General features: G+C 32.8%; 1 protein-coding gene across 1 annotated transcript in view; it reads right to left on the reverse strand.

Annotated features, from left to right (window-relative positions):
- LOC144441207 (uncharacterized) overlaps window positions 1–15,104 on the reverse strand; it is a 33,391-nt gene extending 18,287 nt beyond the window's left edge. Inside the window, exon 1 of the mRNA XM_078130767.1 lies at window positions 14,926–15,104. Coding sequence (XP_077986893.1) covers window positions 14,926–14,970 — 45 coding nt within the window. The 5' untranslated portion in view covers window positions 14,971–15,104. The remainder of the gene's footprint in view (window positions 1–14,925) is intronic.
- Between the last annotated feature and the right edge of the window lie 3,449 nt (window positions 15,105–18,553).

An 18,553-nucleotide genomic window follows, 5' to 3' on the forward strand; every position in this document is an offset into this window, starting at 1 on the left:
CAAAAATTGGTCTTCTAGTTCAAGTGTGGGTGTTCTAATTCAAGTGTTGGTCTTCTAATTCAAGTGTCGGTCTTCTAATTCAAAAATCGGTCTCCTATACTATACTATACTATACTATACTATACTATACTATACTATACTATACTATATTATACAGAATGGTATTGTATACTATACACTACATTATACTATACTATATACCATACTATACAATATATACTATATACTATACTATGCTATATACTATATACCATGCTATACTATATAGTATACTATACTGTATACTATACTATACAATATATACTATATATTATACTATGCTTTTTATATATACATGTATTATGCTATACTATACTATAGTATACTCTACTATACTATACTATATCATACTATACTATATACTATACTATACTATACTATACTATACTATACTATACTATACTATACTACTAGTATACTATACTATACTATACTATACTACTAGTATACTATACTATACTATACTATACTATACTATACTATACTATACTATACTATACTATACTACTAGTATACTATACTATACTATACTATACTATACTATACTATAGTATATACAATAGTATATACTATACTACATTATAGTGTAGTGTAGGGTAGTGTAGTGTAGTGTAGTGTAGTGTAGTGTAGTGTAGTGTAGTGTAGTATTGAGGAGTGTTGTATTTCCGTATTTGTTTGCCCAGAGTTTACTTGTATTGTTCATCAAATAGAGATGCCAGTATTATGATAGTAGACTCAGGTTACTAGTATTTATTTCTGTTTCATTATAGCCTCTTTTCGCCAGTTTCCCGGTGAAGAATTTAATTTTCTTTTGAAATTCTTTTTCGTTACTACTTGTTCGTATGTATCTGATCGTTTGACCCTTAATGGACCCTTTGAAGACTGAGTTCGGGCGGCAGTATTACCTGTGTAAATATTGGAATGAGTTTTGATATCCAATACTTTGTGTTATTGGTGGCATTTGTGGATTGTGATGTTGCTTCCGTATCTGAGCTTTCCAACGAAAATTTGAAAGTTGGATGTATTTGGTTTATTTTTTCACTCAGATTATTTAGTTCAACTTGGGTGCCACAAAATATCATGAAAACGCCACCCCTGAAATGTGTCCAGAGTGATATTTTATCCGTGTAGATTTCAATAATGCGACTTTCCAGTTCATGGAATGTCGGCTATTTCGGGTGATGCCCAAGAGCCAATGCACATGCATGTTTGTTTGTAGAATTCTCCTTTAAATTTAAATGTGTTTTTCTTGAGAATCACATAATAGTTTTAGGAGATACACAGGTGGTGGTTTTGGAATGATATAGTCGATTGTTTGTGTAACTGGTGAGTCAAGTGCTTCAACAACTGACTGCATTGCGCCAGACTGCAAAGAATGTGTGTACATACCACATTTAAAGTGAGTAGTATCCAATTTTCAGGAACTACATACAGTAGCTTCTGATGCCATGTGATGATACACTTTGTGCAAGTGTGAGACATATCTCGCTGGACACCCACACATGAGATCCCATTGGTCTTCAACACAACATACAGTCTCTATATTAACGGATCGCATCTACGAGATGCAATAACTAAACACTGGGACGTAATAGCAGACAATTGAATGAGATAATATGAAATCAATTATATCCAAAAAGACCAATCATAGCACAGAAGCGAAACATAAACTTAAAAGACAAATAGGTCAACACTCAATTGCAGCATTCCGAATTTAAAAATCTAGCGGAAATAGAACGAGATAATAGTATAATATAGTATAGTATAGTATAGTATATAGTACAATATATAGTATATAGCACAGTCTAGTATATAGTATAGTATAGTATAGTATATAGTATAGTATATAGTACAGTATAGTATAGTATAGTCTAGTATATAGTATATAGTATATAGTAAAGACAAGTATATAGTACAGTATATAGTCTAGTATATAGTACAGTATAGTATAGTATAGTCTAGTATATAGTATAGTATAGTATAGTATAGTATATAGTTTAAAGTAAAGACAAGTATATAGTACAGTATATAGTATAGTATATAGTACACGAGTATATAGCATAGTGTAGTGTATAGTATAGAATAGTATAGTATAGTGTAGTATATAGTACAGTATATAGCATAGTCTAGTATATAGTATAGTATAGAATAGTATAGTATATTAGAGTATATAGTATAGTGTAGTGTAGTATATAGTATAGTATAGTATAGCATAGTATAGTATAGTAAAGTCTAGTCTAGTATATAGTACAGTCTAGTATAGCATATAGTATAGCATAGTCTAGTTTAGTATATTATAGTATATAGTATATAGCATAGTAAAATACATAGTTATTAGCATAGTGTAGTATATAGTACAGTACGGTATAGTTTAATATATAGTATATAGCATAGTATAATATATAGTATAGTATAGTATACTATAGTATATAGTATAGTATAGTATATAATATAGTATAATATAGTGTAGTATACTATATAGTACAATATATAGTATATATCATAGTCTACTATATAGTACAGTATAGTATAATATACCATATACTATACAATACTATCCTATGCTATAATATATACCATACACTATACTATACTATATACTCTACTATATAATATACTATATTATACTATATACTACACTTGCCTATATACTATACTATACAACACTACACTATGCTATATTCAATATACTCTACTATACACTACTATATTATACCATACTATACTATACTATACTAGAATATACTATCCTATACTATACTATACTATACTATACTATACTATACTATACTATACTAATTTTATACGATACTATACTTGACTATACTATACTATACTATACTATACTATACTAATTTTATATGATACTATACTTGACTATATACTATATACAATAGTATAGGTATACAATAATATTATAGTATAGTATTGTACAGTATATAGTATAGTATATTATATAGTACGGTATGCTATAGTATACTATACTATAACCTACACTATACTATATTCCATATACTAGTATATTATACCATACTATACTATACTATACTACACGACACTATACCATATACCATATACTCTACTATACTCTATTATACTATAGTATACTTAAGCAATAAACCACACCCTGGGGATGGTATACCACTCGGTTTTGAGCAGTGAACTCAATATATTTCGTTCACTGGTCAAAACCGAGTGGTATACCATTCCCAGGGGTGGTTTATCGCTATTATATTATACCAGTATATTGAAACTGTCGGAAACAAGATAAGACGCAACATTTTCTGGTTTCATTTGTGCCCCCATCCCTGCGCGGACTATAACGTTCGTAGACGAACAGTGAGAGAACATCAAAATTTGGACACATGCCAACTGCGCATTATCGCTCATTTTAGACGCGCTAGTTCGATGCCTAGATCAATCAGATCTCTCGATTTGTGCCATCAATATACTGGACTGTATACGATACTATATACCACATACTCTACTATACTATAATCTACTACACTATACTATACTATACTATACTATGCACTATACTAGACTCTATACTATATACAATAGTGTAGGTATAGAATAATATTATAGTATATTATTGTACAGTATATAGTAGAGTATATTATATAGTACTGTATGGTATAGTATGCTATACTATACACTACACTATAATATACACTATACACTATATTCCATATACTCTACTATACTCTAGTATATTATACTATACTATACTATACTAGACTATACTATGCTTTGCTATGCTATACTATATACCATATGCTCTACTATACTCTACTATACTATACTATACTAGACTATATATGATAGTATAGGTATAGAATAATATTATAGTATTGTATTGTACAGTATATAGTATAGTACGGTATGGTATAGTATGCTATACTATACACTAAACTATACTATATTCCACATACTCTACTATACTCTAGTATATTATACCATAATATACTATACTATACTATACTATACTATACTATTATATACTACAATATACAATACTATACTATGCAATGCTATACTATATACCATATACTATACTTTACTATATACCATACTATATGATATACTATGCTATACTATACTACACTACACTATACTATATTCCACATACTCTACTATACTCTAGTATATTATACCATAATATACTATACTATACTATACTATACTATACTATTATATACTATAATATACAATACTATACTATGATATGCTATACTATATACCATATACTATACTTTACTATATACCATACTATATGATATACTATGCTATACTATACTACACTACACTATACTATATACTCTACTATATTATACTATACTATACTATTCTATACTATATAATATACTATATTATATTATATACTACACTATACTATGTACTATACTATACTACACAAAATAACATATACTCTACTATACTATACTATGTACTATTCTATACTACCAGTATACTATACTATATATTATACTACATAATGTACTATACTAGACTATATATAATATATACTATATATTATAGTATAGGTATCGAATAATATAGCAAGGTATTGTACAGTATATAGTATACTAGTAGTATAGAATAGTATAGTATAGTATGGTATAGTATAGTATACAGTATAATATAATATAGTATAGTATATAGTACAGTATATAGCATAGTCTAGTATATAGTATAGTATAGAATAGTATAGTTTATGGTATATAGCATAGCATAGTATAGTATAGTATAATATAGTATAGTACATTGTACAGTACAGTGTAGTATATTATAGTATAGTGTAGTATAGTACAGTATAGTATAGTGCAGAATAGTAAAGTATAGAATATAGTACATAGCATAATAAAATACATAGTATATAGTATAGTATAATATATAGTACAGTACATAGCATTATAGCATTATAGTCTGGTATATAGTACAGTATAGTATAGTATAGTTTAGTATAGTATAGTTTAGTATATACATGCAGTATAGTATAGTATACTATATAGTATAGTATAATATAGTATAGTATACTATATAGTACAGTATATAGTATAGTCTGGTATATAGTATACTATACTATATAGTAGAGTATACTATACTATATACCATATACTATACTATACTATACACTATAATTTACTATATACCATACTATATGATATACTATACTATACTTGACTTAATACTATACTATACTACACTATACTATATTCCATATACTCTACTCTACTATATTATACCACACTATACTATATTATATTATACTATGCTATCATGCTATACACCATATACTATACTATATTATATAATATACTATATTATACTATATACTATACTTGACTATATACGATACTATACTACACTATGCTATATACCATATACTATACTATACTCTACTATACTACACTATATACCATATACTATACTTTACTCTACTATACTACACGACTATATACCATATACTATACTCTACTATACTATACTATACTAGACTACCATACTAGACTATATACTATATACTATAGTATAGGTATAGAATATTATAGTATAGTATTGTACAGTATATAGTATAGTATAATATAGTATATAGTATATAGCATAGCATAGTATATAGTATATAGTCTTGTATAGTTTATAGTATAGTACCATACACTATTATAAGCCCAGTGGATGTATTTGTATTGAACAAAATGTTCACTTGGTAAGCCCACATAGGGCAAGTAAATAAATAAAACAAACTATACTATACTTTGTACTTGATCTCTTTTTCATTATCATTTGTGTCAATATGACTTGAAATGATTTAAACTTTTGACACCCTAAAATTAGTGATACTTTTATGATATAACTAAGTTGTGTTTTACTTATGAACGGTGCTCTAAATGGCCTCCAAAAGGTGTTCATTTTTCAAAAGATCTTACCATGGGAGGGGGACACCCCCTCCCATTTGTATAGCATGCACGCATGGGCATAGCATGCACTTCTCCCGACACTTTTTCAAGTTCTCTCCCTACTTTGAAACTTACTGAAACCCCTAGGTTTACAATTATGTTAATTTCATTTCTAATAATGTACTTTATAATTAGCTGAATTAATCTATAATGATAATAGTTCACTCAATCTAAGAGATATCCTAGAACTTTTGGTTACTAAAACCATGAATATTTTGCACAGCTATGAACAGACAATCATACTTATCATAGGGTTCCTGCCTAAAGAGCTTTATATATTACAAGAAAGAACAAGAAGAATATTTCTTGTCAACAGATGTGGGGGGGGGGGGGGGGGGCAGTGTTTTTTTATTTGTCAGCAGGGGTGGGGTGAACAAGAAGTCAGCGTAAAATCTGATCGCTCCCTAAAATCAGTCTCATTCAACAACAAAAAATAAAAATAAATCAAATAAAATGAAATCATTCACCACTTACATGCTAGCTTCACTCTGTGTAAAACATGTAAAATTGTCAGATATATAGAAGTCCACACTAGTTTTCTGTTCATTTTACATTTTATTACTTATTAATATTATCCATGATTTAAGTTATATGACTATATCTCTTTGCAATATCCAAAATTTTTCTAATGACAAAAGATTGTGTCTTTTAACATTCTCATTTAACAAGTGCTTGAAGTACAAATTACAAAAACACATGTGTGTTTACACCAACGAAGAGAGCCAAGAGACAAGATTAAACAAAATTCACATTTTTATACCTAATTTTCATGTCACTGATGAGATCATCATATGCTTAACACTTCTTCATCTATGCACCCCAAGAGCCATTCAAATTAATTTCCAGCTCATTACTTTTGGAATTAAAGATTATTTTACCAAAAAGACACATTTTAGCCATAATTTGCATATCAATAATGGAATCATCATGTTCTGAATAATTCTTAAAGCAATAAAAAAAAATAATTGTTTGATTCCGGTTATCTGACCCTGCCTAGTTTTTCACTGCCGACCCTAACCTTTTTATTAACAAGTTCAAGAAAAAAATTGTAACATCACAAAAATTATGAAGTCTCGCAAGAATTGGTGGATGCACAAACTGACATCAATTTAAAAAGACAATATAAAACTTTTCTTCCAAAATGTAATGACTGTACATCTGATGAGAAGAAACCAAAAACAGATAGCATATGGAGAACAATGAAAAACATAACTACCTCAGATATGAAAAAAAATATTTAGAAAAAAAGAAATATAAAATGGCATTGTAGCACAACTATTGTTTTCCAAAATACTGCCAATGGCGATGTAGCACAACTGTAGTTTTTTAAAATATTTATCCATATGCTAGTCCATTCTAAAAATAGGTGTTCATTTGTTGAATGACTATCCAGTTGCCTATCCAACCATGTTATGTTTGTCACATATGTGATTATTGGGCTGTTGCCATGGGCGGGGCCACTGTTGCTAGGGATATTTGCATACATTTTTTGAATGTTTACTAACTGCCTACCAGATGGTGTTCTTATTTAACCAAAATATACTGCCATTTGGTTGTTGCTAAGGCCATGGTCATGGTTGCTAGGGCCAATTGTGTCAAACTATTCTAAAGGAAATCTGCAGAACAACACTTCTAGAACCATCTCACCAAATTTCAGTTTCCCTGACCAAGTACTTTTTGAGATATAAATTTTTGACCAATTTACATGTTTACACCTAATTTGGATGTTACTGATGAGATCATTATATGCTTAATATTTCTTCATCTATACACCGGCAGATACATCCCTGTTAAAAGTTCATCCCAATCTACTGAGTAGTTTTGGAATTGTAGGTTTTTAACCAAAAAGCCCTACTTTGCATATTACACATGGAAACATCATGTCATGAACAAATCTTAATTTACACACCCCTGAGAATGTTCCCACCAAATTTCAGGCCAATCTGCCCAGTAGTTTTGTAGTTTAAATTCTTTGACAAAAATCACATTTTTGACCCAAAACCCATATATCTGATGTGATCATTTTCATTTGAACAATTTCACTACTAGACATCCAATATAACATGACCACCAAGTATCAAAGAAATCGGACTGCAGTATTCGACTAAGTTGTTTACACACACACACACACACTCTTCATTTCAATTGTATTAAAAATGTTCAAAATAGAGCTCATGTCCTTGTGCACAACTAATTGATTTAAGATCTAAATTTCTGTTTTACTACACATAGAGTCTGAAGTTATTTTTTTTCTCTTAGAGACGAGCAAAACAACAGCTTCTTTGAATAGGACATCTGTTATGTACTGTGTAACAAACCTGTAAGAGATAAGAAAGTTAACAAAGGATTAATACATTTATTGTTAAACTCTAAAACTTGCAAATATTTATGGTCAAAGTATTGGTGTAGTATTTGATCATGATTTCTTTTGCTAGTTATGTTTCTGTTAAATGAGATTTGGAAAAGAGCAAAGTTTGCAAGGCTAGGTACATGTAACTCTGGTGTCCGGTCTCACAGTTATATGTACATGCTAAAAATCAAAATGGCTGACATTTTTCTATCAAATTTTAGTAGTTTAGTCTAAGATGGATAGAAATAGGTGAAAAACAGTGACAGTGTAGCATGAATCAATTTGGAAAAGAGTATAGTTTGTAAGGCTAGGTAACTCTGGTGTCTGGTCTCCTAGTTACATGCTAAAAATCAAAATGGCTGACATTTTTCTATCAAATTTTAGTAGTTTAGTCTAAGATGGATAGAAATAGGTGAAAAACAGTGACAGTGTTATTGTAGCATGAATCAATTTGGAAAAGAGTATAGTTTGTAAGGCTAGGTAACTCTGGTGTCTGGTCTCCTAGTTACATGCTAAAAATCAAAATGGCTGACATTTTTCTAACAAATTTTAGTAGTTTAGTCTAAGATGGATAGAAATAGGTGAAAAACAGTGACAGTGTTGTTGTAGCATGAATGAATTTGGAAAAGAGTATAGTTTGTAAGGCTAGGTAACTCTGGTGTCTGGTCTCCTAGTTACATGCTAAAAATCAAAATGGCTGACATTTTTCTAACAAATTTTAGTAGTTTTATCTAAGATGGATAGAAATAGGTGAAAAACAGTGACAGTGTTGTTGTAGCATGAATGAATTTGGAAAAGAGTATAGTTTGTAAGGCTAGGTAACTCTGGTGTCTGGTCTCCTAGTTACATGCTAAAAATCAAAATGGCGGCAGGGTTCTCCACAATTTTGTAAAATACAGGGGCGCCCTAATTTGCATATTTATTTGCATATCATTAGCATATTTCCAGATCATAATATTAGGAAGTGAAAAAAGTTTCCAAAATCAAAAACTCCTATTTTATTCATTCAGCAAACTAAAATGCACTGAAATGTATTGAGATCACCAATTTCCAAACCTTTAACATAATTCACAATGTAAAAATTTCAGGAAGGAGGTTGACAGTTACACAAACGATGTTATAGTAATGTTGGCAAGCATGTTTTACACACAGGAGTGACAACACATGGCATTGTTGATGTACATGTATGCACCTCTAGGCTAGCTATCACTTAGTTTTGAGTTGTTGGTTTCACCTTGTAAATGTGCATGTCATTCATAAAAATTAATTGAAAACAATTCATTTCCCTTTATTTCTCTAAAATTTGATATCCTTTTAATTTTCATGAATGGAAAATGATTTTTCATCCAAATTTGCCGGAAATACGTACATTTTTAATGTGACGAATTTGGGCTAAGAATAACCGTATACGTTCAGTGCAAATGTACAGTAACAAACATGGCTGCCACATCGGAGCTACCTCGTGGTACTACGATCGCGATTCACATCCAAACGTGATCATTTAGGACATAAATTTTACCATGGTGGAACCGTACCGGAGTAGTTATTTCTAAAGAACATGTATAAATTTTAGGATTTTGTTCGTATTTATCGATACAATGCGAAAATTGTCGTGACATCGTACATCGTATGCGTACTGTATTGCGTATACGGGAAGGCTTGGAAATTACCGGCTTGATATACCAGGCCATAGAAACTACCAACGTACCGTCTTCTACTTTACGATGGTACTACATTTACTGTTTTTGTTTCGGCTACCATTGTTATAATCAAGGCGATAAATAAGTTCATAAATGATGATAGACACAGTGTCGCTGTTCACTTCCTTCATTAACGGCATTGAATAGAATCTCTTGAAGACGTTCACACCAAAACAAAGGGGCGCTGAACGCAAACTGAGGGGCGGTTCTGTAAACAGAGGGGTGGTCCATGAAAACAGAGGGGCGCCCCTCAAAAACCCCTCGTGGAGAACACTGGGCGGACATTTTTCTAACAAATTTTAGTAGTTTAGTCTAAGATGGATAGAAGTAGGTGAAAAACAGTGACAGTGTTGTTGTAGCATGAATGAATTTGGAATAGAGCATAGTTTGTAAGGCTAGGTATAACTCTGGTGTCTGGCCTCATACAAAAATGTAGTTACATTTGTACATGTTTAAAACGAAAATTGCGAACATTTTTGTAATAAATTTTAGTACTTTAGTCTAAGATTGGTGAAGGAAGGTCAAAAACAAGGAAAGAGTTGATTTAGAATCCACCAGTTTGGAAAGAGCTTGTTTTGTCAAGAATGATAGCCCTGTGAAACTTACAAGTGTGTCTCTGAATTGTCTTTTATATGCTGATGAGTCTCTACCACTAGAAATTAAAGTTGAGTTGCAAAGTTGTTTATTTAAATTACATTATTTTGTACAAAGTAGAAAATAATAATCAACATTAAGAAATCAAGGTCATATGTAAATACAGGAAATCCAAATTTTATTTTTTATAATTTTACTCTCGACAATGTAAGCCTAAGAGAATACTGTTTTCTTGGTATCATTATTTCTTCTAACAGTAAATTTAAACAAAACCTCAATAACTTGAAGTTTAAATCCACGAGAGCTCTCTTAAGTTCATGTATAACTATTTCTTCTAACTAGAGTATTTCTATTGATGTGGCTTTAGATCTCTTTGATTGTTTAATTGTTGCTATTGTGACATACAGATGTGAAGTTTGGGGTTATGAAATTGAGAAATTTTCAGATTCTTGTTGATGTTTTTTTTTCTTTTTATAGATTTCTACTTTGGGTTTCTTATAAGGTATCAAAATGTGGTCCCACTAATTTCACTGTCATTAAACTTCTGTTAAAGTATTGGTATAGATTAATTGTCGATGGACAATTTATTGTGAGCAGCCTACATTTGTTCTATGTGTTATTCAACATGGGGTATTTATATTTTATTATTAGAAACTTACTTGTTAAATATAATGAGAACAGTGTGTGGTCAAATCTTTGCAGGTTTAATTATACTAGGAAGGTTCATCATAATTTTATGACTTATGTCTAGAATTTTGTAATCATGGTACAGGGAATTACATAATGACATTAGAAGTTAAGAAAAAAGTACTAATAAAAACAAAATGAGAACATTTAGATTATTTAAAACAGCTTTTGGTTTTGAGAAACATCTTCTGCAAATTAAAAATCCAGTTGGTAGAAGACTAGTGACTAAATTTAGAATTTTGGATTATAATATTTATATTGAGTTGGGGAGATGGTGTACTCCTAAGATTCCTGTACATGATGAAAGAATCTTTAAATTTTGTCAAATTATGCGGTAGAAGATGAATTTCATCATTTCATTCTTTGTTCTCATTATACAAATTAAAGAAAGGCACTTATTCTTCTTCTTTTTCATTAGATAATTCAAATTTTCATTCAGTTTCTGCATATTTTGACCTCAGATGATAGACATCCTCTTGGAAACTTTCTAGTCGATGTAAACAGTGCTCCATCAGTTGGTTAAAACATGGAAGTGGGTTATACTTCCATGGTTAAAAGAATATATTTTAATCATTTTATTTCTGCATGTTATTTTTGTATGCTTTACCATGCATGTAAAGATTGACTGACTGTAGACACAGCTGAGAATACAGTACTACTACCAGTATCAATGCCTGTTGTTACACTTCATGCTAGTCACTAGGAAAGCTCAGAAAACTGTCTATGTATACACAATCTTGCATGGTTCTCTTCAAAACATCGTTCATTCCAACAGCTGTGTTTATTCAAAACTCATTATATGGCCCATTTTAAACCCACAGAATGTTAATTGTACTTGTGTCAATAGAGTATTTTCCGTCTCGCGGCAGATCTTGCGAGATATGCAAATAACCTAGCAACGGTTGCTACGGAGGTCAAGCTTTGCGGAGTGGCCATGTTGTTCATATGAAAGTCAATGCATTAGTCTGAAAAAAATACTACCGTTTGTGACCATCTACAATCCTAAGTCATCATGGAAGACATTGAAAAATTGAAAGTACACGAACTAAAGAGCATGTTGCGAAAATATAGCGTGTCAACATCAAGTTAAAAGAAAAATACGCCAGTGTCACACTGTCATTATATTTCCGAACTGACTGTCATTTCTGGGAATACGTTGTCAGTGCCAAACTTATGCAGCATACTATATGGCTGTAATATTTCAATCTTGAGAAATGGTAATTAATGACAAGCAAAATCGAGTAGTTTTGATTATTAGTACACATGTACATGGTGGAAACATTTCCCGTCACCAATATTCAATATAAGTATATTAGAATGCAATGCACATGAAGTGTGGCGTAGTACTACTACACATCCACCAGCCGTAAGCCCTTATGAACCGTTGACATTTACGCTGTTGACAAATACGGACGAAAGCTAAAAGTCTTACACATTTTTAGAGTGCCAATGTCCCGTTTCGGTCCTAGAGTTCAGAATTGAAAAGTTCTTAATTATCGTCACAGATCGGGAAATCATAGTCAGTTCCTGACAATCGTATTCCGATTTTACCACATGTTATCTTCATACAACAATATCTACCAGTCTAGTTCCCAATGACCGTATTCCAATTTTACCCTACCTTAATAACGTAGAGTAAAATCGGAATACGGTCGTCATGAACTAGACTAGTACTGTATGAAGATAACTTAGAGTAAAATCGGAATACAATCGTCAGGAACTAGAATTGGGAATCACCGGCGATGCGTGAAACACGTGTACGTGTCAGCCATGTTTATACTTGAGTTCGATGAACATGTTGTAGAACTCATAGTCCAAATTCGTAAAATAAAACGACATAGTATCTCTAAATTTTAATTTTAAATGCATATATATAGCTCATTTATAAATGTATATGATAAAATCAAAGACAGCGAAAAAAATTCTAAACCGATTTCAAAGTTTTTAGCGGACCCTGACGAATTTAGCTGACGAATTACGGACTAAGAATTACATCATTGCCAACTATTAACATCACGTTATACAGTAAAGTGATCGCGTACACGTTGTTGTGTTGGTTTTTAGACGACGCTACGCGACGTATAAAAAGTCTATGGAAAAGTTATGACATTGTATCAAATTTTAGACGTTGTTTAAAAATAGGAATACAATATTCGCGACCTGACATGCAAGTTTTCAACCATAGGGCCTGCGATCCTCGAGTGGATCCAACTCTAGTAATATGTTCAAGTTCATGTTGAAACTGTCAATCTCAACCGCTCTTCATCTGCGCCCAGACGGCCAAAAATCACCATCACGTCTGACGGCTAGTTATGAATTTCACATACGCACATCGTTTTTACAACCATACTTTAAAAGTTTGCTTCCCTTGATCTATCATACCATGGAAGTATACTTCCATGATCATACGTATTGCACTGTACGTGACGTCGAGAACAATGGTGTTGCTAAGCGGTTGACACTTCAGCTTGACCACCCGAATGTGGTTGCTATGCACTCAATGGCGTCTCCCGCGAGACGGGTAATGGTCTATTGCTTTGTACATTGTATTTTGAGCATAAAGATGCATTCATAATCATGTACGCATAATAAATGTTACACCTCGTTATCTTATCTTATATCTGTGTTTATGTGTTACAACTCAGAGTGAGACAATGCATAGTGATGGGTCTATACTAGCGACAAACACACTACTTTCTAAACTGCATGTCCTGCTTGATATTACGGGAAACGTTTCTGACAATGGAGAATCAGTCCCTTGTGACGTGAGCTAAGATTCTATTCAAGAATGCTATCTATGATGATCATACAAAATAATGACGTTATTTGGGTATATACAATATTCAAAGTTATCGTTGCCGGCGATTGCTCCGGAATATTCAGCTGCCAATATTGATTGTTTTGTATTACGGTCGAAATAGAGTAGAATATTGCCATCATGGAATAGTGTATACTTATTAGCACACAAGTTGTTGTGATCCAGACACACGCATAGTTTTTCTAATAATAGTGACACATGTACATTTTTGTCGATGAAAGAACAGGGGTCAACTTACCGTGAAAGTTCGCACCTCTGGTTCGCACTTGCACTACGCTCTCGCGATGTATACATCTAGACTGGAACACAGACAATTCTGTGACTTGAAGGAGCACTGCACGTGAAGTACAAGTGACACATGTGCATGATGTGAATAACTATATACACAAACAAATTGTAACGTGTGCAAAATGTGCAGGCGTAAACCCGAATATGTATTAAACCAGACACAGGCGTTGTTTACCAGTCACATGCGTTACTGGCAACTCTCATGTCTGCAAACTCGACAACGCGCGTACTGCCTCTATCTGCCAGTCGGTGCAGTGACCTCGCGCCACCGGTAGATCACATCACTTTATGAGGTCAAAGGTCAGATAGGCTACTACGAAATTATGTATTATTAATCAAAAAATAAACCCCCTTCAGTCATTCTGTGTGTCATTACTACACGTGTTGTTCAAAACATTCAATCCGCCCTGCCAAACATGCACGTACATCTCGAGATAAAAAGAGAGATGGACGTGAAGTGATATTGCACGCGTACGAGTGTACACTTACCTCCTCTTGGGAATACGCCCAGTTTTTTGTTGATCTGCAGCGCATTGGGACATAACCAGACGGGAATCGATACTTCCATCTTCACTTGATAAATGGGATGGTACATTTCGACTGCATGCGTTACTGCTCTCTCCCGTGGGTGAATTAATATGACGAACTATCGTGTTCAAGCGCTCCTTTGCCGACATGTTGAATAAGTTTGTTGTGTGTATTTACTTTTCTCCACTAAAAAACAAAACAAACTTCGTCGAACGCAGTCACTGACAACTTGATAGACTATGATAGAGGGGCACTCCAGCTCATCAATATTATAAGATGTATCGTTAAAAGCATTCAAAAAACTAAATTAATAAACTTCCAATAAACAACCTCGTACGAATTGCTAACTAGTCGATGAAATAGTCTGTTTCCATTGTGCACAATGGCCACTAACGGTTACATTTAATATGGGTGTCAACGTTTGTCTTTACAAATTACATTTTATTTATTCAAGTTGCGACATGTAAAACTTTGCATCTATGGACTGGACACGTGCTGTATTACGGGGCTTGGGAGACTGTTGTTATTTGGCTGCAGAGTGATCATTTTTCATTCATTTTTTTTTGGGGGGGGGAGGGGGGTCACTTTTATGCAATGGAACGAATCTGTCACACAGTATGGCGCGGCAAGATACAGTCTTGGGATGTATGACGCCCCCTGAGTTTGTCCGTATTTTTATTTTTATAAGAGTAGCGCTAAAAGACTCCCTACATTAGAGAGATTAAACAGAGTTTACGAGCACACAGGGCTCATCGAGCATGTAATTGATTGAACGATCGATTGATCGATCGATTGGAAGTTTGACCTTGAACTACTCTATGACACCCCTCCCACGGTAAGCACATTTTTGTACAAGACAGCCTTGAAGCGCGGTTGAACGTTAGATATATGAGAAAATCGCTTATGTATGCAACACATGTATCCTGCTCTTTGCACTTCTCGAAGACTCGGATGATGTCGGGCAGACACGCTGTCCCAAAGTGTATATTCATTGTACATGGCACCTCGTAGGGAAAATATATTTTTAAAGAGCGAAAAAAATGTAACCAAACAAAAAACTAATTTCAGAACTGTAAAGAGAGAACATAAAAACAATAACAAAAACAACAATTAGTAAACAGATATGGTCCATGTGTGATTCAACATCCCAATTGCGTGCTCAGTGTCACCCTCATTAACATGTCAATGAAATAACTTTTGTAGAGTATTGGTAATAATCACGTGACAACATTAACACCTTCCAGTCGAAAGACATTCGTTCCAGAGAGTGATTGTACTGAGCTGCAGAACGACAAGGTAACTTTTCTTGCTTGTGATATGATAAAATAACTTTTATATATACAAAAATAGACGTGTGTGGGGTTTCTCATACTACTCGATACATTCGCCAAGTCACCAAATGCGAAAAAAATACCTTGCTTTTTCATGTTTTTTACAAAAAAAAGTTTCGTGTTGGCTCAGACCACGAGACACGTTTTTGGCTGTCACAATTTACATGAAATCATGGAAGTATGTTATACTACCATGATGAGATTAAACAAAATGCCCTAAAATTAGTTATCTGGTTCATTTGATCACCGTTGACTCTTTTTCACCACAACACTGACTAGAATTGACGTGAATATTAGGTATGTTCATTTATAATTTGTTTTGGAAATGTGATAGCGACTTCGAATTCGTCATGAGTTCGACAAGTAAAACATACGTACACCTGTCGGAGGTATTCGGAAAATACTCAGTGGCGGTAATGACATATATTTGCATATTCATGAATCTCATCACGATTAGGCCAAACAAATAATTGTTTGGTTCCTTTTACTATCAGACCACTAATTTTTAGTGTTCTGAGGTTTACCACTGCTGACTCTAAACATTTACGTTTTCGAGAAAAAAAATATAATAGTAAAAATTGTGAAGTCTCACGAGAAATAGTGGATGTGGATATACTGACATCACATGTAAACTGTTCTTCCAATCTATAATGGCTATACATCTGATAGGAAGACACAGAAACGAAAGTGTTCACCAGCCGTGCGTGTTTTGGGTCCTTTCAACTCGCTGTAACTTTCACAAGTTTTAGATACAATAAACGCGAAAATCTCGACTGACATTTCCTCCGTGATATTTTTATCAATTTTGGAATTATTGAAAGGAATGATGATTTTTCGGCGATTTTCTGACGCATATTTGACACTTATGTTGTAAATTTCGGCCGGTTTTTCGCTCAAAATTTACAAAATAGATGGAATCTTGTTTTTTAAATGGCTGTCATAAGAAAAGGACAACAACCAAATGTTTTCTTGATCGGGAGAGAGAGAGAGAGTGATTTGACCCAAGTTTGAAAGTAAACTCGTTTGACAAGCGATGTGACAAGGCGACATGTGTAACACTTTTAATCATTTATTTATTTATGTCTACACAGATGTTTCTTATGAAGATAGTAAACTTTTTTTTGAAAAGAAGAAAACAGAAGGGTAAGTATCATGCTGCACAATATGTAACTCATTTTTAGAATTAGAACAACTGAACTTCTTAGGGTCATTAGTGCTATAGAAATGGAAAAGTGTCTGTCTGTCTGTCTGTCTGTCTGTCTGTCTGTCTGTCTGTCTGTCTGTCTGTCTGTCTGTCTGTCTGTCTGTCTGTCTGTCACCGGTGTGTAAATGTAATGTTCTTTTCTGTTATTTTCAAGAGGAAATAGTACTATATTTTCGATGTTTCAGATAACTTTTTCAAATTTGGCTGACATGTTACTAGTACTTCACATGTTACATGTACTAGAACAATATCTTTCAATAGGCTGCAGAGTAGGAGTATTTGTTGCCATTATGATGAGAAAATAAATTTATTTGCGTACTTGCATACCAGTAGTGAATTTTGAGTATTAAAGCGAGGGAATTGACTATTTTTTTTAATGAGAAAACCATAGAACTAATTGTTGAAAAATATTAGATTGACCAGCGTTGTTAATAGAACTTTGCAAACCCTGTAAGAAAATAAAATGGAAAAGTATTGTAGATAAAAACAGAATTAAAATTTTCAGCTAGCAAAATCATAAAGTTTAAAGTGTATGTAAATAGGTTTCCAAAGTTTCCGACTTTTTGCCTGGAAATGACGTAGTTTTCATAGGTGATTAAAGATTTGTGTGACATTTTTGACAAAAGTACGATATTAATAGTGAAAAATTGATTAGTGAAAATTACTAGTACATGCCAAACACAGCTGCACAGATTCAAATGGACACTCAACACGTCACTCTCCCACGTCAAAAAACTCACACTGTAAGACATGCCTGGCCATGGTATAGTTCTCTTCAGCATGTTCAGAACATGGTTTTGTACTAGTCTAATATCGTATTGTAAGTATCTCCTGGCTGGGGACTGTCCCAAATTATGTTATTGTGCTAGTCTTATATCGTATTATAAGTATCTCAAGGCTGGGGACAGTCTTAGAAAATGTTCGTTCATTTCAATACATCTCAACTAGGCTATCACAATGCCAGGTCTTTGAATTATCATCTAACTTTGACACCTACAGGGTTTTTTTCACACAGTCTTTCACTCGCTCCTATTTCAATAGGCTTGTGTATTTC

This window comes from Glandiceps talaboti, chromosome 10 (genome assembly GCF_964340395.1).
Source record: "Glandiceps talaboti chromosome 10, keGlaTala1.1, whole genome shotgun sequence".
NCBI classification, from domain to species: domain Eukaryota; kingdom Metazoa; phylum Hemichordata; class Enteropneusta; family Spengelidae; genus Glandiceps; species Glandiceps talaboti.